The 24,448-nt window shown below is 41.1% G+C and overlaps 1 protein-coding gene across 1 annotated transcript; it reads left to right on the top strand.

Moving 5' to 3' along the window:
- Positions 1-2,733: 2,733 nt before the first annotated feature.
- On the top strand, positions 2,734-24,210 carry arhgap28 (Rho GTPase activating protein 28). The gene is made up of 14 exons (XM_085469308.1): positions 2,734-2,881; positions 2,952-3,172; positions 3,396-3,504; positions 9,129-9,478; positions 9,623-9,785; positions 18,357-18,448; positions 19,201-19,278; positions 20,319-20,472; positions 20,556-20,638; positions 22,633-22,842; positions 22,914-23,036; positions 23,287-23,414; positions 23,571-23,608; positions 23,691-24,210. The coding sequence occupies exons 1-14, from the start codon at positions 2,734-2,736 to the stop codon at positions 23,771-23,773; spliced, it is 1,980 nt and encodes a 659-aa protein (XP_085325434.1). The 3' UTR covers positions 23,774-24,210.
- The last annotated feature ends 238 nt before the right edge of the window (positions 24,211-24,448 follow it).

Here is a 24,448-nt window from a genome sequence, read left to right as displayed (position 1 = left end):
AAGTAAGGGATTACTATTGCAAAAAAGTAATTTGTTTACTGTTACTTTCCCATAGGAACGCTGCGTTACTAAACTGTGATTTTGTTTGTGAGAGTGTCTCATGATCAATGTTCCCTCTAAGCTGCGCACGTGCGCAATTGCGCACTGCTGGCACGTCTCTGCGCACAGAAAATCTGCGTTGCGCACAAAAAAAAAAATCTAACCTGAATTGAAATTAAAATAAATACTTCAACAATTCTGTTTTGCAGTCAGTAAGTGACTGGATGCTCCCGTATGGGATTAGAACGATGTCACCGTATCCCATAGTCCAGCCAATGATGCGATTCACATTCGTATATACGTCCTTATTCGTCCTTTTGTGCCGACACCAATGTTTTAGCTAGCAAAGCGGCGTGGTTGATGTGGAGTGAAGCCACGTTAATGACAACGTGTACAACCATTGGAGATGTGAGCAGGACAGACGGAACAATTGACGGAAAAAGTGTGGACTTTATACCAGTTTTTAAATTGTGTTGATTGGCCACGTAAAACCAGAGTTATGATAAAAAATATCTGCAATGTTTGGTTTTCTTCCTGAATACTGTCGTCGTTTATATTTACTGCGGGAAGAAACGGTAAAAATGGCGTTTTATAAGGAAAACGCTCAAAAACACTCTCAGTAAAAACAACGCCAAAAAACCCCACCCTTTCCTATTGGTCGAAAAATGAAACCTGGTTGACCAATCAAAAAATGATATGGCAAAATGTCATTTAGTTGTTTAGGAAGGGGGAAGTTTTAGGAGTGACAGCGGTGTTTTGAGATGTGAGAGATTTGCGATGTTTAGAGCAAATCTTGTGTAGTTAGTGTGTAGTTAGTGTGTAGTGTAGTCAATAGTTTTGTTGTGTGTGTCAGAACAATGAGGCGACTGCTGAATGTTACAGGAGTTACAGCAGTGATACATCTGCTGTTGTCAGGCCTGCAGGTATCAGGCTGTAGTTCTCCTTCATCTCATAGTGGACAGAAATGATTTTTTGGAGTGGCACAAATAATTTTTGTGCCACTCCAAAAAAATTTTGTGGCATCAAATTTGATGCAGAACAGCTGATTGTTCTGTAAATAGTTTGAAATGTTTATTTTTAAAAAATGGCTTGGCTGCATTTTTAGGTAAACAGCTGCAAAAAACTTTGTTGTTTTCATAACTCAGTTACTTTTTTGAAGAAGTAACTATATAATTAATTGCCCAATATTGGTCATTATTTACTGTATTTTGCAGACAGAGTTACAGGACTCTCTCCCAGACCACAGACTCATAATACAAGTCAGAGCTTTATACAAAAAAAAAAGAAGAAGAAGAAACTTTGTTTTCAAAATTGGAGTTCAAGTTATTTTTTACTTCCAGTAGTGTTAACATACTACACAGGTCATGAACAAGATTTTTTTTAATTTTCATTGTAAGTGGGCTAAAGCAGTTAATTAAAAGTAGTCTAACATAAATGTAAACGCTGTAATTTGATTATTTTAATAAACCATGTAACTTGGATGGATTGGATGCTGGCGTGACCACAGTGCACACGTCTGCTGTTGCTCACAGTGGTCCAAGGGACGCTCAGGGAGTTTGTGTGTTCGCTCAGACACATGAAAAATTAGAGGGAACATTGCTCATGACAATGACTTACGAGCAGATTACTCTAGAATTTGGCCAAGATGTCTTGTTTGATGTCTTGGTTGCAGTTTCTACCTTGTGACAGAAATGTTGTTTGTAGCCCAAAATGACTTAATATCACTCATGAAGGATGCATTTGACATATATTTCACATATTATAGACTAACAACTTATTTATAGTAGCTTAAATACAAGTAATCAGTTTTTGGCAGACGATCACTTTTTGGTACAACATGGGAATGTGAAATTCACAGAGAAACCCACGGATCACCCCGAGTGACATGACCTCTGCGGTACCGGGCAAAACTCCGACTGCCCCACTTCTGCTAAACAGGTGAAAATAGACTCAGAGCAACAGGACTTAGTGCTGCTAAAAGTTTGATTTTATTTATTTTTTTCTGTTTTACTTGCATCTATTTGAAAGAGTGAGTGTAAACACAAAAGAATATTTTATTGTATAGCTGGAATATACAGAAAATTCAGTGTTAAATGTTAAACAAATGTCTTCAAGTCAGAGACTGCTGCATATAATTACATTTTTGCTTGATGCAATGTACATAAAGTTGAAAGATTAAAATTAATAGAACAATTTTTAAGAAGCAACTTTTTCATTTGATTCAATTCAAAAAATAGAATTGGGCTGAAAAGTCTGTTGCTTTATTACGTATTCAGGTTGTGTATCATGTTTTTATAAAGTAACTAAGTAATAAAGCAACTAATTACTTTTGAAGATAAGTAATCCATAAAGTAACAAGATTACTTTCTTGGAGAAGTAATCTGTAATTAGTAACTAATTACTTTGTTCAAATGGTCACAGGCTATCTGAGTATTGTTTCCATCCATTTATGTGGCGTTCTTCTGATCACTGCTTTTCAGCAGGACAACATACCAGAATCACAAAGCTTAAAATATCTCAAACTGGGTTTTGGAACATGTCAATAAATTCTGTTGGCAGCGTGGGAAAGTTGGAGTGATAAAGCTTTGATAAGTTTTTAACAAGATAATACTTTACTTATGTCATATTTTGAAATTCTAATAGTCGTAAAATAAAAAATTATCTCTGTCTGGCTGGCACTTTTTTTTTTACAAGATGTTGTCTTCGTCTACCACCTCTAACTCCACCACCTCTGACCCCAAACATGTTGCCCTGGAGACCTACTGGAGGGAAGTACACAGCATTGAGGAAGAGAAGGATGGGGAAGAAGAAGAGGAGGAAGATGAGAGAAAGAGTATGGATGGTATGTCAAACTGACAGCTGAGTCAGATGTCATCTTACTGTTCGGATCCTACGTGATTTGTTCCTTTTAGAGGTGGAGCTTGAGGAGGCGTGGCTGACAGATGCGGGGTTGGCTTCCCTGGTGACGGGCTTGCCATTGGCAGATGAGGTGCCACCGCCAGCTGAGGTGCTGCTGTCCACTTTGACACATCAACAAGCAACCACTGTGAGGAAGAGGCTGGATAACTATAACGAGACACTGAAGAAGAGAAACAGACAGCCAATCAGAGATGTCCGGGATATCTTCACTGAGGTGGGACACAAACATAGAAATGCATTTTATATTAAATGCAAAACAAATGTGCAACACAGATGTAGAGACATTTTATGAAATTGTATAGTCGACCATACGTTTTAGAATATCACAGCAATTTAGATTATAGTCATTGTAAGAAGCTGTGTGTCTTAAAATAATTCCTGGGAAATGAATAGAAAAAGGCTGTGATCTGCATTTTTTCCCCAACTTTTTGTTCCAGCCTGACGACCCAGCAGACAGATGTGTGTACCCCCACTCCCATCATGCTGAACCACCACCAAGTCGATACCACACCACCACCAAGACCATTCGCCGAAATACTTCCAGAGGTGCGTGTCTGCTCACCTATAAGTGATTCCTGTGGTCCTTTGCAGAGGTTGGTTCTTTATATATCTTTATTTATGCTAGATGCCACCCAGGGCATAGCAGATGATTTATGGTTTTATGGTCCTTAGTACCTCTGATAGACACTGCACTGTTGTGTGTGGGTTTGGTCTATTTTTTTTTTTGGTCTATTTAGTCACATTTCTAAACAGTATGAATACAGAGTAACCTGAAGAATATTAGGTTTGTCTCAGACTGCAGGCTTACATGTGGAGTATTTAAAAGTAGAATGGGAGACAGAGCTTTCAGTTTTCAGGCCCCCTTCTGTGAAACCAGCTTCCAGTTGGGATTCAGGAGACAGACACTATATAGATATATATATATACATACACACACACACACACACACACACACACACACACACACACACACACACACACACACACACATATATCTATATATACATAGATATAGATATATGTACATAACTGAACATTTAGGAAGATCTCCTGAAAATCATCTTTTGTCTCACAGTTTCTTAATTACATGCAAATTTACAATAATGGATGACACTGCGTCAGAGTGTCTCTGAGAAATAACTGTAACTAATGTAACTAATTATAATTTCACTACTATTTCATTCAGTGCCTAGTCCCAACATGCAGAGTAGCTGCTTACACTTACTCCCACAGAGGTCACTTATATTAATAGTGCTGTGAAACAAATCAGAGACATTTGACTCCTTGTGTAATTCACACATGAATTATAGCATGTAAGCTGGACAGGAAGAGTCATTTTATATAGTGTATGATGTCGTCTAGCATGGAAACATGTCGGTTACTGTATAAAAAGCTCTCAGGAAAAATAGGACTACTCATTTTTTTGTATGTATATATTCTCTGTTTTCCTCCACAAATTTTTATATTATTTACAGGGAGTGCAGAATTATTAGGCAAATGAGTATTTTGTCCACATCATCCTCTTCATGCATGTTGTCTTACTCCAAGCTGTATAGGCTCGAAAGCCTACTACCAATTAAGCATATTAGGTGATGTGCATCTCTGTAATGAGAAGGGGTGTGGTCTAATGACATCAACACCCTATATCAGGTGTGCATAATTATTAGGCAACGTCCTTTCCTTTGGCAAAATGGGTCAAAAGAAGGACTTGACAGGCTCAGAAAAGTCAAAAATAGTGAGATATCTTGCAGAAGGATGCAGCAGTCTCAAAATTGCAAAGCTTCTGAAGCGTGATCATCGAACAATCAAGCGTTTCATTCAAAATAGTCAACAGGGTCGCAAGAAGCGTGTGGAAAAACCAAGGCGCAAAATAACGGCCCATGAACTGAGAAAAGTCAAGCGTGCAGCTGCCAAGATGCCACTTGCCACCAGTTTGGCCATATTTCAGAGCTGCAACATCACTGGAGTGCCCAAAAGCACAAGGTGTGCAATACTCAGAGACATGGCCAAGGTAAGAAAGGCTGAAAGACGACCACCACTGAACAAGACACACAAGCTGAAACGTCAAGACTGGGCCAAGAAATATCTCAAGACTGGTTTTTCTAAGGTTTTATGGACTGATGAAATGAGAGTGAGTCTTGATGGGCCAGATGGATGGGCCCGTGGCTGGATTGGTAAAGGGCAGAGAGCTCCAGTCCCACTCAGACGCCAGCAAGGTGGAGGTGGAGTACTGGTTTGGGCTGATATCATCAAAGATGAGCTTGTGGGGCCTTTTCGGGTTGAGGATGGAGTCAAGCTCAACTCCCAGTCCTACTGCCAGTTTCTGGAAGACACCTTCTACAAGCAGTGGCACAGGAAGAAGTCTGCATCCTTCAAGAAAAACATGATTTGGAGTCTTCTCTCACCCCCATTCTCTGCGACCTGCTGGAGCGGGGGGGCTAGGAGGAGGAGTTGGCTGTCCGACTGCGGTCTGGAGTGTGGGGCCTCCCTGCTGCTGCGGAGTTGGGGCGGTCTGCCTCTCCCCACCGCAGGGAAAAGGGTAACACCACCTGGGTCTGGGTGCAGTTCCCCCCTCCAGGGGCAAGGGTACCTAGACCCGGTTTGTAGAGTACGCTTGGGGAGTGTGATCGTGTGTACAGCGTCTCTTTATGTCTGTCTCCACGTTGGTTGAGTGTGGAGTAAGTGCATATGAGAGCATGAGGGGGGGAATGGATGTTTGTGTCTGTGTGTGCCTGTATGTCTGTGTCTATATGTCAGGTTGGGTGTCAGGCGCCACCTCTCTGGGGACATCTCAGGCCCTCCAAGGTTTGGAGGCCTATCTCCCCCCACCACCACTTCCCCTGCCAGTGGCGGACTCCCTCAGGTATCGGTGCGTTGGTGGTTCTTTGTGTCTGGGGATGGGCGTCCAGGTACACACCGGCTCACTCCTTGGCGGCCGCTTATCAGGGCCTGGAGCCTGGGGCTCGCTCGGGCCACTTCGGAGGTGGGGTGCCCCCGGCCTCTCGGCCTGGGGCTCGGTCACTCAGGCACAGCTGGCTGCCGGCGGAGCTCACGGGCGCGTCACTGCAACTCCCCCTGGCTTCTGCCCCGCGGCTGCTGAGTGACTCCTCATCTGGGACTCTCCTCAGCTCTTTCTGGGATAGTGGCGCGGCTGCCCCTCTGTTGGTCTTCCTTGGTCTCTTGTGTTCTGGGGGCCTCTGGATGTCTGGAGTTTTGATCTCCTCCATACCTGCTTCATGCCCTGGAGGACGGGGCTGTGGCCCCCCCACACCCTCTAGCAGATTATTACATGAAGGAACCTTTTAAAAAACAAAAAACAAGCGTGTCCATGCTCACAGGTGTACACACGGGTGATCACACCCACAAACTACACCCTTTTTGGCTCCTACCTCAAAGCACACTGTGTTCTGTTGATCTTATGTGCTGCACAATAATGTTTAACATTTAGTATTTACTGTCATATTCCCATATATCATCGTGATGTTGTTTATTCTATTACTCTTGTTCTCTTCTGCTTGTTTTCTTTTTTCTTTCTCAGCAGGTGATCCAGGTGATTGATATATGCATTTTTTATTTCTTTTTTTTTTTTCTGCTCATTCTGTTGGTTTTTGTCTTTTGCCCTTCTCCCCCGTCCCTCTTCTCAGCTGTTTCTCTTTCCCTCTTTCTTTCTCCCCTTCTTTCCCCCAGTCAAGTCTGTCCCGTATTCAGCAAGTGAAAATAAAATAAACAATAAAAGGTGAATCAAATGGACCATTACGGCAAGGCTGGGATGGTCAATTTGGTAAAGTAAATCCGTTGGGCATCTTTCTTTGCCTTTAGACAACAATTCTGATGCAAAAGAGCCAAACGGGACAGGCCAAAAAAAAAAAAAAGAAAAAAGAAAAACATGATTTTCATGCAGGACAATGCTCCATCACACGCGTCCAAGTACTCCACAGCGTGGCTGGCAAGAAAGGGTATAAAAGAAGAAAAACTAATGACATGGCCTCCTTGTTCACCTGATCTGAACCCCATTGAGAACCTGTGGTCCATCATCAAATGTGAGATTTACAAGGAGGGACAACAGTACACCTCTCTGAACAGTGTCTGGGAGGCTGTGGTTGCTGCTGCACGCAATGTTGATGGTGAACAGATCAAAACACTGACAGAATCCATGGATGGCAGGTGTGGAATACACCAGGCACAAACACACGCACACGCAGGTATGTACTGCCAAATTCCACATTTATTTGTTTGTTTACACAGCTGACTCAGTCGCACAGCCTGACAGCTCACGAGCCCAGCTGATCTCTCGCCGCTCCTCCCCGTCTCACTATAAACACAGCGGAGGGAGACCATCATTAGTACATAAACACCATCAGCTGTTCTTACCGGCCTCGCAGCGCCGCCCTGTTGAGCCTTCTGCTCCACTCCTCCCCGGCAGCTGCGCCCGGGGCCACGCCTCCGCCACAGCAGGCTTTTGAGTGTCCTTGCAAAGAAAGGTGGCTATATTGAGATGAGATAGCCTTTATTTGTCAGCTGCAGGTCTTTTGCCCACAACCGAGATGACAGACCTTGCCGACCGTACATACAATACAAACATCACATTGGGGAGACAGGTCAGGCCAGGTAGCGAGAGGAAAAAAAACATTGAAATGTGCAACACAAAAGGATAATACAGGAATGCACAGGTATCAACACACCATAACACATTAAACACAGACAAGCAACATGGGAAAGAGTTCCAGTGTGTACATCTGATCTGGGACTGCTGCAATCTTTCGACTGCGCCTCCAACTGACCCAATGTCCACATCATGGGGGAGGTAAGCATTGGAGGTGGCGTTGGATCCGGGGTAGGGAGGGTGATACGTCAGTGAGTGCTTATCAGTATCAGTATATGTATGTGTGTGTGTGTCCATAGTTCAGCTGAGACAGTGTCCTTCGCCCTGCCAGGCTAAGTAAACAGTCTTCCAGCCAACCCAGGTGGCCTTGCATGGAATGGGAAGGAACAGACTCAACACAGTCGTTATCAGGGAGTTGTTGTTCAGCTCCAGCCTTGAGCTGGCGCCGAAGGGGTAGCCGGGTTATGATGGTAATTGAGAATTTCAAGCTGTTTTTTAACACTCCGACACTGGTCTCTCAGTCTCCCGTTAATAGCTGCGAGCTTCTCCGTGATGTTATTAGCCGTCGATTCTGTGGTCTTGTCACTCTTTTTGCTCACATAGCAGATTCTGAGACCTCACGACCGCAGCCAATATTGGTCGCTGATTTGTTTTTGTTTTGTTTTTGAATGTCAGAAATGTATATTTGTGAATGTGGAGATGTTATATTGGTTTCACTGGTAAAAATAAATAATTGAAATGGGTATATATTTGTTTTTTGTTAAGTTGCCTAATAATTCTGCACAGTAATAGTCACCTGCACACACAGATATCCCCCTAAAATAGCTCAAACTAAAAACAAACTAAAAACTACTTCCAAAAACATTCAGCTTTGATATTAATGAGTTTTTTGGGTTCATTGAGAACATGGTTGTTGTTCAATAATAAAATTATTCCTCAAAAATACAACTTGCCTAATAATTCTGCACTCCATGTATAAAAGAAGTTCCATAGTAAGTGGGACTCTACATCCATGCTTGCCACCAGGCAGTTGAAACTTTCATTCAACTTTCATTGGATCAGGTGACTGAAGCATCCCTTAGTTATGCTGCTATTGCCACGGGCTTCAGGGGGACCTTCTATGATGCAGTGAACATTTTGTTTTTGTGTTCTGTTGTGTTTACATTTCACTTTTGCATGTCATTAACTTTTGTCTTCTCTCCCATAGCATGTGTTCTGTCCTCGTCTTTCAATGCTCTCCTCTTCCTCACACGCCCCAGGTCGGTCGGTCACAGCAGATGTCTGTCGCTAAGCCTGGTTGTTCTTGTTAAAAAGGAATCTTCCTTCTCACCATCTCTTCATCATCCTCCAGATGGCTGTTGTGTCAATGCACTATATAAATAACTCTAGCTGTGTGATTTGAACAGATCTGAAAAAGGTTTTAAATGATTTGCAATTTGCTAGTTTTATTTGCTTTTGACATCCGAGCATCCCAGTGTTTTTGGAAACAGGATTCTATTTCTGCAAGAGATTTTGTTTGTTTTTTCTCTGTACCTGCTGAGAGCTTTATGCTTTGTGTGTTTTACAGTACGACCAACTCTACCCGTGTTGGCTGTTGAAGATCAACTACCAGAGCACCCCTCACCCCCCTCAAACACAGACTCTCTGCATCACGCAAACTCTCCAGGAAACAAATGCTCTCCGACACATGTCATCGACACAACTGTTCTGACACACGCACATTCTCCAACACACACTGACTCTCACAAATATACCTCTTCCCCTCCTCACACACACTCGTCCCCCGTCAGTCAATTGATGCAACCTGACTGGGTGCTGCGGGACTCTCCATACTCAGAAGGTGTGGCTGAGCACAAAAGGGGCAAGGCTTGTTGGGACTGTTTACGTTTCCATAGAGACAACAACAGTGAGCTGCAGGTGAGTTTGACCTGCTGCATGCTGAGAGAGGTCTTCCAGTCAAATCTGATTGCTTACAACACAGGAGGCTGCTAACGGATGCAAAAAAGAGTGTGTGTGTGTGTGTGTGTGTGTGTGTGTGTGTGTGTGTGCGTGTGTGTGCAGTTTGCATCTATCCCTCCCTCTCAGGGTCTTAGCTGTGCAGGCGACCTGTCGTCACGTGACCTCACACAGCTGTGTTTCATCTCACACATTGAGCTCACAACCTTCCTGATGACTCTGGGGATCCACACCAAATGCACACGTCCTCCACGCTGCAGGAACCGGGGTGCGTTTCTTTTTTACATAATGATCTGCATTCAGCTTCACAGCAAAGACTTTATAGCATTAGGATATTAGAAAGCTATAGCGAGTGATGTTAACACTTTTACTGATTAACTGAAGTTTCGCCAATGTAATTATGCATTTTTAACATAAACACAAAAAGTAATGTGGAACTAAAAACGGTATCTAACCAAAAAAACAAGATCCAGATCCACATAACAAAGAACATCTCTTCAAACCATTTTTCCTGGATTTCCAAATAGTTGTTATTTTTACAGTAGATGGTGTGTCATCATTTGTCTTACACCATGGCTCCTTATTGTTTGCAGACAATTTTCAGAGTGGATACAGCAACATTACATTTCCAGTGTAATCAGTGAGAGAGGCAGACATGAAACCGATGTGGAAGTGGAGTGCATCTACTCCACAAGCATAAAAATAGATAAGTTTACTACTATTTTTATTTTTTTCACGTAAGGTGTATGTATGTATTTTGCCCACAGAAAAGGGTCATAAAGTCCCCTTACCCCCAACCAGTCACAGCAGATGACCGTCCTCCGTGAGCCTGGTTCTGCTGGAGGTTTCTTCCTGTTAAAATGGGGTTTTTCCTTCCCACTGCCACCAAAGTAGTTGCTCAGAGGGGTCCACTGACTGGGTTTTCCGTGTGTTCTCTGTATTATTGTAGGATCTTTATCTAACAATATAAAGTTCCTTGAGGCAACAGATGTTGTTGTTTGGCCCTATATAAATAAAATTAAAATATTTGTGTTTTATTTTTTATTTAAATGACAGCAACAGTCATAATTCTTTGTGATGTATACACTATCAGTCGAAAGTTTGGACAGACTTCCTCATTTAATGGTTTTTCTTTAGTTTCATGACTATTTACATTTTAAATTCTCACTGAAGGCATCAAAACTATGAATGAACACATACGGAATTATGTAGTAAACAAAAAAGTGTGAAATGACTCAAAACGTGTTTTATATTTTCGATTCTTCAAAATAGCCACCGTTTGCTTTGATTACTGCTTTGCACATCCTTGGCATTGTCTCGATGAGATTCATGAGGTCATCACCTGAAATGGTTTCCAACAGTCTTGAAGGAGTTCCCAGAGATGCTGACTGTGGAGGCCCGGCCATCTGGCACAGCACTCTGTTGCTCTCTGTCTTGGTCAAATAGCCCTTACACAGCCTGGAGGTGTGTTTGTGGTCATTGTCCTGTTAAAAGATAAATGATTGTCCAACTAACCGGATCGGATTGCCCAAACAAATCTCTTCTGCTTGTTGCTTTTCCTTAGTAGTGGTTTCTTCTACTTTGAGGAATCTATAATATAAGATATATTTAGAGTTATTTATCATTTTTTCTTTGCTGTATAACCCCATATATCTTTCTTCATATATATCTACAATGTAGAAAGTAGTAAAAATAGATAAAACATTGAATGAGAAGGCATGTCCAAACTTTTGACTGGTAGTGTATTGTCATAGGGTTTTCTTGAAGAAGTGAATTTACCAAACTTAAACTTTTCTCTCCCTTTTTTAAGATTTAGAGCTTACATCTTAATGCTTGCTGCTTGAAGCAGTATTGCTGTTCCTGTAGTATAAATGTAAAAGAAATGTCGTGTTAATTTTCATGTAATCTATAAATTACTGATCGTCCAACTTTATGTACTGAAATTGCCATCTGGGAGTTTCTAGAACTTGCCACCCTCATAAACTAACCAATATAAATCTGAAATTACACTATCATAACTACAAATACTCCAGAATTTAGAGTTAGAGAAAGCACTCTAGGTGAAAGTATCTTATGAATGTACTAGAATAACATGAATGAGTCTTACCATCTTATCTTCTGTCCACACGTAAAAAACAAATCTGGGTCATCTACATTTCTCTAAATTGACTACAACATCCTACTCCACTTATCCAAACATAATTTACATTTTTAAGCAACTTTTTCATATTAAATTGTACAATAAATGTACCCTGAAATGTTTAACAACAAAAATCATCTTCCCACTTACATGAAGCAGTACAGAATTATACCGCTCTGCAAGATTTAATGTAACTCCCACGCAAAGATGTGTGTAGAAAATCAGCGGTCCTTAACCTGTTTTACCTCTGGGTAGGGATGCACCGATACCGATATCGGGTATCGGGTATCGGGGCCGATACTGTAAAATGTGTGTGTACTCATACTCGTAAAAGTTAACCGATACCATGAACCGATACTAACTTATTTCATTAATCAGAGGGTGGCTTGTCATTTTTGTTGTAGTTTTTTAGATTGGCCACTAGGGGAACATCCCGCGCTAAACAGGCACAGGGTTAGACGAGTCAGACTGGCAGCTCCAGATAAAAAAAGAGAAACTGGAGGCTGCTGTAGCTAGGCTAAACAAAATGTCAGCAGTGTGGACCGGAACAGCCAACTTTAACTCAGGTTTTGGAAAAGCGATGAAAAATGTCAAGAGAAAATCCACGGGCAGTTAAAATAACAGAGGCTCTGACTCGTTTTATCGCTCTGGATGACCAGCCAATGCCAGTCATGGAAAACATAGGATTCTTCTCAGCATACTCGAGCTGCGATATGAAATTCCCAGCCGCCCACACATCAGGGAGATAATGGTGACAAAACTTTCTAAAGAGGTAAAGACGAGCAGTGTGTGCGCGATGTCAGTCTTTGGTTTAACGGCACAGTGGACTGATGATCCACGGGCAGATGGGGAGTTCGTTCGTCAATGCCAAATACTTTCATTATTTTGTTTGTTTGTTTACATTATGAACACTCTGCAACAATTTAAAAGTTTATTTTATTCTCAAACCTAATTTGTATTTATTATATTCCAAACAGAAGTGTTTATTTATTATTCCGAAAGCTCGAGACAGTGCCAATAGTTCAGTGATATTTTGCTAAATTACAATGTGGAGACTCTGCAATAATTTAGCAGAAGTGCTTATTTTTCACTTGAAATTTTTTTGTGGTCATTTTTATTAAGATTTTATTTTTTATCGGCAGAGAATAAAATAAAATCTGTCTTCCGATTCATTGCATTTGTGTGTGTGTGTGTGTGTGTGTGTGTGTGTGTGTGTGTGTGTGTGTGGTAGAAGTATCGGTTTTTGTACTCTGTATCGGCAAGTACTCAGATCCAAGTATCGGTATCGTATCGGTTTGAAAAAATTGGTATCGTTGCATCCCTACCTCTGGGTCTAATGTTTTCACTACAAAGTTGCCCGGGGCCCGACACTGTATTGAATAAATTGATGTTGCTTTTGGTTTTATATATATTTAATAACTAAATCAAATCTACATCATTTTAATGGCTAAAACCTCGTCAAATAAACATGATGATGACATGATGCAATCTAATAATCCCAAAGAACCTGTACATAAAACAAAATGCCAGCAATTCATGGAACAAATCAAACTGCAAAGTTAAAAGGCTCAAGTCAGGATTAAAAACACAAAATAATTAATAATTCAATTTTACTAAAAGAGACAAGAAAAAAGAAAAAATAGAATAATGTGCTCATAAAACAAATACATTCAAAATAATTTTCTAATTAAATGAATAAATAAATAAACTGTTATAAAATTTAAATAAAGGGCAAATGAAAATATAGCCTTATAATCTGTGAGTGAATCTGAAAGGTTTTTTCATTGGCAGAACCAGAAGTTATTCTTCAACAAACAGTCACAATAGGCAACTCCCCTTTTATGTTCAGCTGTTAATGAGACACGGGTCTGGGTGGAATGGGGGAAAGGCTCACTCTCAGAGCAGCTTCCAGTGTTGCTCTGAGTCTGGTTCAGGCTTTGGTCTTGGTTGTGGCCACAATGGAAAATCCTGATTTACACAGATATGCAGTTGTGAGTGGGACAACCTCATCAAGTCAAATCAAAATTTATTTATATAGCACATATTAAAAACAACAATGTTCACCATAATGCTTCACAGTCAGTAAAAGCATGAGACAATTAAGACAAAACAATAAAACAGGACAACAAACAATACGTGACAACACAACAAGCAAGAACAACCAACTAGTTAGAATCAAAAGCCAAAGTAAAAAGATGTGATTTAAAAGACTGGATAGACTCGGCTGTACGAATATGAACAGGGAGGTTATTCCAGAGTCTAGGTGCCACGGTTGCAACGGCCCGGTCACCTCTGGACTTCAGTCGAGACCTAGGTTGTGCTAGGAGCCTGTGAAGTAGTTCAGAAAGATAGCTGGGCGCTAAATTATTCCGATATTTTAAAAGTGAACAAAAGAATTTTAAAATCGATACGACATTTAACTGGGAGCCAATGTAATTTGGCTAAAATTGGAGTTATGTGTTCACAGATTCTCGTACCTGGTAAAAGATGCGCAGCTGCATTCTGAACTAACTGAAGCCGTTAAAGAGAAGAGTGTTGGAGGCCCGAGTAGAGGCAGTTACAGTCGTCCAATCTGGATGTGATAAATGTGTGGATAAGCGTTTCAAGGTCCTTTAAAGGAAGGAACGGCTTTGCTTTGAATATCTGACGCAACTGGTAAAAGCTGTTTTTTACCACAGTAGAGACCCGTTTCTCAAGTTTAAAAGAACCATCCAGGAACACTCCAAGGTTCCTTACAGTGAGCGAGAGATGGCTAGCAAGAGGGCCAAGGGCAGAGTGTGACCATCAAAAACTACGATTTCGGTCTTATTCTCGTTCAGTGTATGAAAATTATGTGATAACCAAATTTTAACTTCATGCAAACAGTTGAACAGAGGTTGCAAAGAAGCAGACACATCTGATTTCAAAGGTGAATAAATCTGGATATCATCGGCATAACAATGAAAGGAGATGTTATATTTTTAAGAAATTAATCCCAACGGCAACATGTACAAAGAGCAGGACCGAGCACGGACCCTTGAGGCACACCACAATAAATAGGGGCAGAAGCCGAGGAGTGTTGCCCTATAGCAACAGAGAACGACCTCTCTGAGAGGTAGGATTTAAACCGTATACCTTTGAGACCAACAACATGTTCCAGTCTTGATAGAAGAATGTTGTGGTTAACCGTGTCAAAAGCAGCAGTCAAGTCAAGTAAAACTAAAACCACGGAATAGCCAGAGTCAACCGTTAAAAGAAGATCATTAAAAACTCTAAGTAAGGCTGTCTCTGTGCTGTGGCGACGTTTCAAACCAGACTGAAACTTTTCATTAATACCATTTGCATCTAAAAAGGCCTGAAGTTGTTTAGAACTACCGTTTCCAATATTTTGGAAATAAAAGGGAGTTTGGAGATCCGCCTGTAGTTAGTGAGAGCATTAGGGTCAAGATTTTTCTTTTTCATAATAGGTTGCACAACAGCATGCTTAAAGACAGACGGTACACAACCTGATGACAATGATGCATTCAGCAGAAGTAAGATACAAGGACCAATAATATGTAAAGATTCCTTAAAGAAACGAGAAGGACGAATATCGTGCGGGGAACCAGAGATTTTGAGATGATCAATTATGTCTTTTAAAGCAGAATAAGACACTGGCTCAAACTGTTGAAAGACAGTCAAGCACTCAAAGGCTGGAACTGGGTCTAACCTTATAAACTGAAACTCTTCAAATAAGCCATAAAGTTGTGTCTCTCCTTTTTGCAGAGTCGAAGAGCGTGTCAGGTCACATTTCACTGCGTGTTATATCTGTATAACCATGCACATGACAAATAAAGAATCTTCCTCTGCAGATGATCAGTTAGCTGTTTGACAACTACTCTTTCAAGAATTTACGAGATAAAAGGAACGTTGGAGATTGGCCTATAATTAGATGGGTCAAGGGATGCCACATAGCGATTATTAGAGATAGTTTGGAGGAAGACATTACTGAAATTAACTCAGAAAGATCAATAGGAGAAAAAGACTAAACGGTACTGAAAGCAGCGGTACATGTTGTTACATCTGTGAGATGATCATGAGTAATTTTTTCTCTAATGGTTAAAATGTTATTTGTGAAGAAGTTCATGAAGTCATTACTAGTTAACGTTAAAGGGATGGTTGGCTCAACCGAGCTCTGACTGTTTGTCAGCCTGGCTACAGTGCTGAAGAGAAACCTGGGGTTGTTCTTATTTTCTTCAATCAGTGATGAATAGTAAGATCTTCTAGCTTTACAGAGGGCTTTTTTTATAAAGCAACAAACTATTTCTCCAGGCTAAATGATGATCTTCTAAATCTGATCTTCTAAATTTGTGACACGCCATTTCCTCTCCAGCTTAAGAGGTATCTACTTTAGGGTACGTGTTTGAGAATTATACCAGGGAGTCAAGTACTTCTGATTTGAGGCTCTCTTTTTCACAGGAGCTACAGTATCCAGAGTTGTGCATAGTGAAAGTTAAAACAATTAACAAGATAATCGACCTCTGTTTGAGTAGCCTTCAGGTACCTGCTCTGCTCTCTTTTGGTACAGGCTATTGAAGATGATAAAAGTGGGTGAACTGTATTCTTAAACCTAATTACAGCACTTTCAAAAAGACATCTACTTTGATGAAATCTATTTCCCACTAAACAAGAGAGGCTTTTCAGGAAACACTGTTTCAGTTTCAATTCAATTCAGTTTTATTTATACAGTGCCAAATTACAAGAACAGTCAAGGCACTTTATTTTCTAAGGTAGACCGTACAATAATACATAGAGAGAAAAGCCCAACAATCACATGACCTGGTATGAGCAAGCATTTTAGTGACAGCGGGAAGGAAAAACTCTGTTTTAACAGAAAGAAACCTCCAGCAGAACGGTTTAATGGAGAACGATTAAAAACACTGTCCTCACTGCTGGATCATAAAAAATATTTATAACAGTGTTCTGTAATTATTAAGTTATTTAAACATTAATTAATACTTGGAACACAAAACCTTAAAAACTGCTTATTCCAGTATTGAATCAGGTTGGATGGACACATCTGGAAAACAAGAAACAGCTGAAATGAATAAACTGCACTGATACAAAAGGAGGTAAACCTAAACAGAAGACATGAGTTAAATGACTTTCAAAGTAAAACAGGAAGCAAGGTAGCAGGAAATGACTAAAGAGAAACAAACAAGCAGATATTACGGAGATTAAGATAATCTCTACTATAGTAATTAAAAATGTAAAATTAACAATGAAGACAAACTTTTAAAAAAAATCTCAAAAACAGGAAAACTCAGAATAAACCAACAAAACCAAAGACCAATTTCTGATAAACACAAAGACTTCTTAATGTGAGATGTCCTTAACACCTTTATAAAGATCAGTACTTTGCCTTCCACCCGGCACTACCACTAAACCAATAAGGTATGCATTTTAATACCCCAGAGCACCACAAGATGGGAGATCATGTTGTGCTTCAACATTAGGAAGTAAATTCAAGATTGTCCAGCTATATCGTTTTCGTTCAACCACTGCCCCGTTTCAACTACTAGTATCACCTCCTTCCTCATTTAGTATTTTTTTTCCTGTTTGTCACACATTTGTTTCAGATCATCAAACAGTTTTCATTATTAGACAAAGATAACTCAAGTATATATAAGATTGACTGGTTCTGCAATTCTTGGCAGCAAGAACTGCAATCCAAAATTTGTCATAACTGCTCATGATTTTTTTTTCGCCTCTGTGGATGAAATGTTTATTCTGTTTTTTATTCTTGGTATGATGTTCTCTTTGTGAAATGCTATGTTACACAAACACAAAGACTTTAACTTTTCTCAGATATTTTCTCAAATTTTTTGGAGATCATCAAGATGTGGCAAATTTGAGACAAGCCTTTGTATTGTTTTTGGTCAGCAGTTATTTTCATCTTAGAACTTTTCCATAGATGCGTTCTACCTGATCTTTCTTATTGGTGAATCATGAACGCGCATCTTAACTGAGGCAAGTGAGGCCTGCGTTTCTGTAGATCTTGTTCTGTTTTGTTTTTTGTGACCTTCTGGATGAGTGATTGATTGCACTTGGACTAATTCTGGTAGGCCACTCACTCCCAGGAAGGTTCACTATGTTGTTATTATGTTTTTAAACAGGACCAGGTAGGTTTGGATTAAAATTAGTTTGAGCTGCACTGTGTCGCATTACAACGGTTTAACTGTTTATGCATAATAATTTTGATAATCATCCAGAACCCACAACAGTTTTGCCCTTTGCAGCTACCTTATGAGTAAGTGTTCACAGTAAACCCATGTTGGGCTAGCCCATAGCAGTTTAGCCTTTTGGGCCCCAAAAAACGCGGGCAGCCCATTGTGGGTTTACCATAGGAAAACCCATACTGGTCCTCTTTTGGGTTAGCCCATTAAGGCCCCACAGTAGTTTGATCCCAAGAGGTCCCCTGATTGTCATGGTTTTCAATGGGCAACCCACAGTGGGATTGCTCACCGTGGGTGTGGTTTGCCCACCATGGGACCGAAAGAGCCAAACTGCCGTTGGCTCTAACACAGTTAACTTGGGACTGGATGGGATAAGCGATAAGGGCAGACCTGAAACTATTTTGCTGCTGAAAAAGCCCCATTAGTAAAACCCTGTACTAAAGGATGTATAAATTGTCTCTCAGAACACTCACTGTATGATTGTTTGTGTCTTCCTGTCCATTAGACAGTGGTGTGTTTGGCGTTCCTCTGAACACGCTGTTGGAGAAAGACAGGAAGAAGTTTCCTGGGGTCAAAGTTCCTGTCGTGTTCCAGAAGGTGAAGAACGTGTCCTTCTCTATGTCTAATCAAGTTTCAGACAGGGGATAGATTGCTGGCTTCATTACTCTAAAACTTATGATACTATAGTTTAAGGCACAATCATAATCTTATGTGTCTTTGGGAAGTTCATGAGCAAAAGTGGGTTACTGTTTGGTCAGTAGTTCGATTCTTCAAGTAAGCAAATATTGAACCCCAAGCTGAAGCATCTCTTTACGGGCGACCGTGGCTCAGGGGGTTGGGAAGCGTATCTGTAACCGGAAGGTCGCCGGTTCGATCCCTGGGCTCTCTGTCCTGGTCGTTGTGTCCTTGGGCAAGACACTTTACCCTACTGGTGCTGGCCAGAGGGGCCGATGGCGCGATATGGCAGCCTCGCTTCTGTCAGTCTGCCCCAGGGCAGCTGTGGCTACAACTGTAGCTGCCTCCACCAGTGTGTGAATGCGAGAGTGAATGAATAGTGGCATTGTAAAGCGCTTTGGGTGCCTTGAAAAGCGCTATATAAATCCAATCCATTATTATTTACGTGCATGATGTAAAATGTTTAATGCTTATAGTAAACAGTGCTCAGAGTAGATAAGTGCTGTATAAGTATGAGCCCATTAGCATATGATCTTGGTGACCTAAAGTAGTTGTTTAACTAACAGCTAGCAAAGTTAGTTTACCTTTGTTTACATCTTGTTTAGAAATTTAGTGAAAATAAACAAACAACAGTAACCAGTCACACCTTCCTTTATGTGTGTGTATGCATGCAGTTGTTGTGTATCTTAGAGCAAACAGGCCTGTTGACTGAGGGGATTCTCAGAGTACCAGCATCAGCTGCTAGAGTCAAGGTAACACACACACACACACACACACACACACTGCTGTTTGTTTCCATACAGAATAGCTGTTGCCACTCAACAATAGTGCCACATCAGCAGTGGAGTAGGAGGAGAAGTGGAAATCAGAAGTACTGTACTATTATATTATTAAAAACTGTGGTAAAAGCTGGCGAGCCAGCTGTGGTGCAGCGACACAACACACCATGTAACAAAAATGGGGAGGTGCGTGACCTGCAGAAACGTTCAACTTTGGCACACTATACCATTCATGAGGCACGTCATGCACTGAAAGTCTACCTGCAAAAAGCATCTGTTGTTGGTTGAAGGGAGTGTCAAAAACATGTGGTACAACCAGTCTGTGGGCTACTATCCATTATCCATTTGAAGAGCAAAGTTATAACACACAACAAGCTGAAGTGAAACCGAGTGTGAAAGATTACCACTGCAGCCAGTCTGTAATTTTTATCTTTGGTTATCTTTCCACATCTCTTTCATTCGCAGTGAACTGCCTGTCACTCCCTTCCCTGTTCCGTCACATTTGTCAACCAATCAACATTTAAACAGTGCATAGGTTCCCTGCCTTCATAGTTAGGATGTTGGATGACTGGAGGTGCATCATCATGGGCAAAGCAAGGTCAACATTCCCAGATCCTCAACCATGAACCTTAACCTAGCTCTAACCCGAAAGCCGTTCTGAACCCAACACTAGTCCTAGTTTTTAGGTAACAAACGAATGGTTATTTTCTACATCAAGTTGTTTTTCTCTTTAGATGATGCTTTAACATAGCATAGTACTAAGGTCAAGACAGCAGCTAAGTGGTGTTTGTTTCTAGATTTTGAGATTGTCTAAACTCAACATTGGTCCTCACAAAAGATGGACACACACCCTGACACACTTTAAAATGACTTTTTGCATTCTGGAAAACTGAGTATGTCTGCCTGTGTGTATCTATGTCTCTCTGTGTGTAATACCTACCTGTTTTTGTCTGATTCTCTGTCTGTATCTTTCTCCCTGCTGTCTCTCTGTCCACCTCTCTGTTTGCTTGCAGTGCCTTCGTAGAGAATTAGACAGGTGCTATGAGGGATTTGACTGGTCTGCGCTGAGACAGGTGGACGCTTCCAGTCTGTTGAAGCTTTTCATCAGAGAGCTGCCAACCCCTCTGCTGACACACACACACCTGTCCACCTACCGCTCTGTACTGAGTATGTGTGCACACATACAAACACACATTTTCATCATTTAAATGTGTTTGCATTACATGAAGTGTTTCTGTGTGTCCCTGCAGGTATCCCCTCTGAGCTCCATCAGGTTCAGGCCCTGCAGCTGCTGACGTTGCTTCTTCCAGAAGCCAACAGAGAAATTCTGAGAGTAAAGCTTCACCCAGACATTGTCTACACACACAAATGAGAGAGAATTGGGCAAACAGTGAGAAGCAGAAAGAGGGCAGTAAACACACAGTATACATATGTCACAGCCTAAAAGAGCATGGGACAGCACGTTATAGGGAATCTTTTAGTTTTACAGAAAATTTAATATCATTAAAATATACTCTTGTAAACTCATTTAAGTCTTCACTTAACCTTCATTTATCGACAGACAGACAGACGATCAGCTAGGTGAGTGACTCCAGCAGATCCCAGGAACAACATTGGAGATCTCTGTCCAGATGAGTGCAGTCCTACGAACAGCTAAGAAAATGCACAGGGCCCTCAAGCTCCCAGGCCTCATGTAGAAGACCTGAGCTTGACAGATAGACCGCCCGCAGATGCGAGAGGTCCCCCACGCTATCCAAACCTACACACACAAACACAGACACACACTATATTGCCAAAAGTATTCACTCACTCATCGAATCATTGAGTTCAGGTGTTCCAATCACTTCCTTGGTCATAGGTGAATAAAGTCAAGCACCTATGCATGCAGACTGCTTCTACAAACACTTGTTGAAGAAAAAGGCTCTCAAGAGGTCAGTGAATTCTAGCATGGTACCATGATCAGATGCCACCTGTGCCCACAAGCCCAGTCATAAAATTTACATAAAAAACAGCAGATTTAGATTAGGTATATCCCTAGTCTTTTCACTAAAATATAATTTAGTTTTAGTCCAGATTTAGCCACCTAATTTTTGTTTTTGTCTTGCTTTAGTTGAGTATATATCTTTAGATTATGGTAGACTAAATCTGAAGTTGATTTAGGTCACCAGATTTTAAGGTGTCATTGTGTTGGTACAAGTGAGAGTTGCTCTACATGTCTCCATATGTCCACAATTCTCTTCCTCCAAAACATTGACATTTTGTCACATTTTCATGAGAAACAGGGTGCATAGGTGTTAGCTGAACCCCTGTCTCTATCCCTGTTTGTCAGCGGCAGATCAATTGTGCATGTCTAACCTTACTGCACAAGATTATTACTTCTGGCTCACGTCCTGCCTTGTCTCAGAAGAAACATTTTCATCTCGTTTTTATTCGTGGACGAACGTTTCGATGCCTTTCATTCATTTTTATTCAGTTATTGTCTTGTTTTTGCTAGAAAAAAAGTTTGATGAAAAATATAATAAAAATTAGTCAACAAAATTAATACTGCTACTAAATATTCCATAGTCAACTGTGCAGCGTCAATGGATGCTGAGGGACGTTGCCAATTTTCTAGTGAATCACTGCAGAGCTAAAGCGATTGTTATGGTTTTCTATTATGAATACATTATGGATTTATGAGATTTGTAAATCATTGCATTCTGGACCAATGTGCAGTACTCACAGAAAAACAACTCATCAAAGAAGAGAACTTCACAAAACAAAACAAAACCCCTAACGTAAACCTAAACTAAACTGACACTGAAAACTAGATACTAGGAAACACGGCTTGAAACATGACGGGAGAAAACACAGTACAAAGAGAGAGTAGGTTAAGTTAACCATCCAACAACAAGCAAGGGTAGGCTGAGGACTAAAATACACAGGTAGGATCACGAGAGGATTAGGAAACAGGAAGAAACACAGCTGGGACAAATCAGACATGATGCGATGAAGGAAGGCAAAACTAGATACACTGGGGTAGGAGACAGACTATCAAAATAAAACAGGAAATGCACCACGCACACACAGACACGGACTCAGAGACACGAGCTTAACATCCCAATAATACTGACACAGTACAGAGGGAACATAAGGACCGGGCCTAGACAGGAGACATGACTGACTGGGGAACAAGAGAATAAACATGAAGACCTAGAAATCACAAACCCAGAAGAACTAGAGATCTAGAAATAAAAAACAGAAACCAAAGACCAGGACCATGACAGACTTTTTTTTTTTTTAGAAATCGCACATGGTTGCAAGAAAACCTGTTTTTTGTGGTTCCAGGCTCTGCTGGTCTTCCTCCGTATGGTGGTCTCTCATCAGGATCAGAACCGTATGTCTCTGTGGAATGTGTCCATGGTGATGGCACCCAACCTGTTCCGTCGTCACCATGGAAACAAGCGCTCAATTGCTAAACGAGATGAGATGGAGGAGGCAGTGGGTGGAGCTCAGCTGATCCGGTTGATGATCATTCACCAGGACTTGATTTGGACCGTAGGTTTCAGGACACACCTGCACAGTCTCGGTGCCCCTAACCCCCGATGACTTCTCGTTCTCTTTGATAGGTCCCCAAGTTTCTACTGTCTCAGGTGAGACAGATGAACCAGGTGTCCATTCAGAAACAGCTTGGCCTGAGCTGGACCAGTAGACTTTTGAGGAAGAAGAATGACAAGAATGAAAGAGATCAGGTGAGACAGAGACCAGGGCCAAGGAAGACAGAGACTAGGACCTGGAAAGACCAAGAACTGCATGAGATGGGCACCAAAACAAGGTGAGACAGAGAACAGATAAGAAGAGAGAGAAATCAGGTTTGATACAGGTCAGGACCAAAGGAGATGGAGTCCAGAATCAACTAAGGCAAAAACAAGGTTAGTCAAAGACCACAGGCATGCGGGGCAGAGTCCGGGTTCAGCGTGCTGTCTGTTTGTGTCTCTGCAGATCACAGAGCTGTGTGAAGGTGTGATCAGAGTTCATGCTCCTCTACACACCAAGATTTCCATGGTGATACAACTTGAGGAACAGACAACAGCCAAGGACATAACGTCCCGCTTCGAGTGTGAGAACAGGTGACAAAATCTCTCTCTCACACATAGATGCACATTTATCCGACTTCTGTGAGGATCCATACCTATGGTTCCCACCTGTTCCCACACTGAAGGAAAATCTGACTTTTATTTACCATCCCTGTCTTTCTCCTTCTGTCTTTGTTTTTCTCTGATCAGTCCACTTCAACATCTGTATGAAGTTGGAGGAAACATCTGTGAGTCACATTATAACATCATGATAAACACCTGACGGACTGGATGTTAAATATTAAAGCTGTCTCTCTGCCTGTCTCTCAGGTGAGCGTCGTCTTCATCCTGACTGTGTTCTGTTGGATGTTTACAGAGTTAATCCCCACTGTGATTGGCTAATTAAACCCTGACAACCTGTCTCAGAACCTGTTTCAAGTGTCTCACCACCTCTCTCATTAATGCCTCCCCACCGGTCGACACATGCACTACCACCTGTCTCATTGCCCTCACTCCACGTCTCAGCTCGTGTTTTTTGCTGTCACAAAAACACTGGCACCAGCCTCATCACATTTGTGACAATCTCTCCCACAAGTGGATCCAAACTTCCCTTTATCATGAACCACTTCCTTTGTGCATACAGCAGCTGTTGGCATGACATCACAGTAACATTGTCCTTTATCGAACAATTGTTCAGTCTGTTTTTTTTTTATCTTTCTGAATTTGGTTTGTCCTGGCAGATTAGTTACATCTTCTCCTGCTCCGGTCTTTATTTACTGCTGTTGTTTCTGTACATCAGAACAAATGTGTTTATTAATGATGCTCATATTAAAACTTGAATATGTACTGATGGCAAGCTGTCTCCACCTGCTGGTCAATGTGTGTAATTAAAGATGAAGTCTTCTCTCTGTTTATCTGGAAAGCAACAGAGATGAATGTAGAGAACAATGTATGAAAATAGAGGATACACCAATAACATCAAATAATTTAATGTGAATAATAAGCAGACCATACAGTATATAATGATACATAATGTATCACTGAAATCAGAGCAAACACTAGGTTCAAATTACCACCGTGGTTTGTGG

The sequence above is a fragment of the Copadichromis virginalis genome, linkage group LG9, assembly GCF_057382275.1.
Source record: "Copadichromis virginalis isolate Kocher_CV1m ecotype Utaka linkage group LG9, C_Virginalis_male_GT1.1, whole genome shotgun sequence".
NCBI lineage: Eukaryota > Metazoa > Chordata > Actinopteri > Cichliformes > Cichlidae > Copadichromis > Copadichromis virginalis.
The sequence above is the reverse complement of the archived record's forward strand: the minus strand, read 5'-3'. Positions and strand labels throughout refer to the sequence as shown.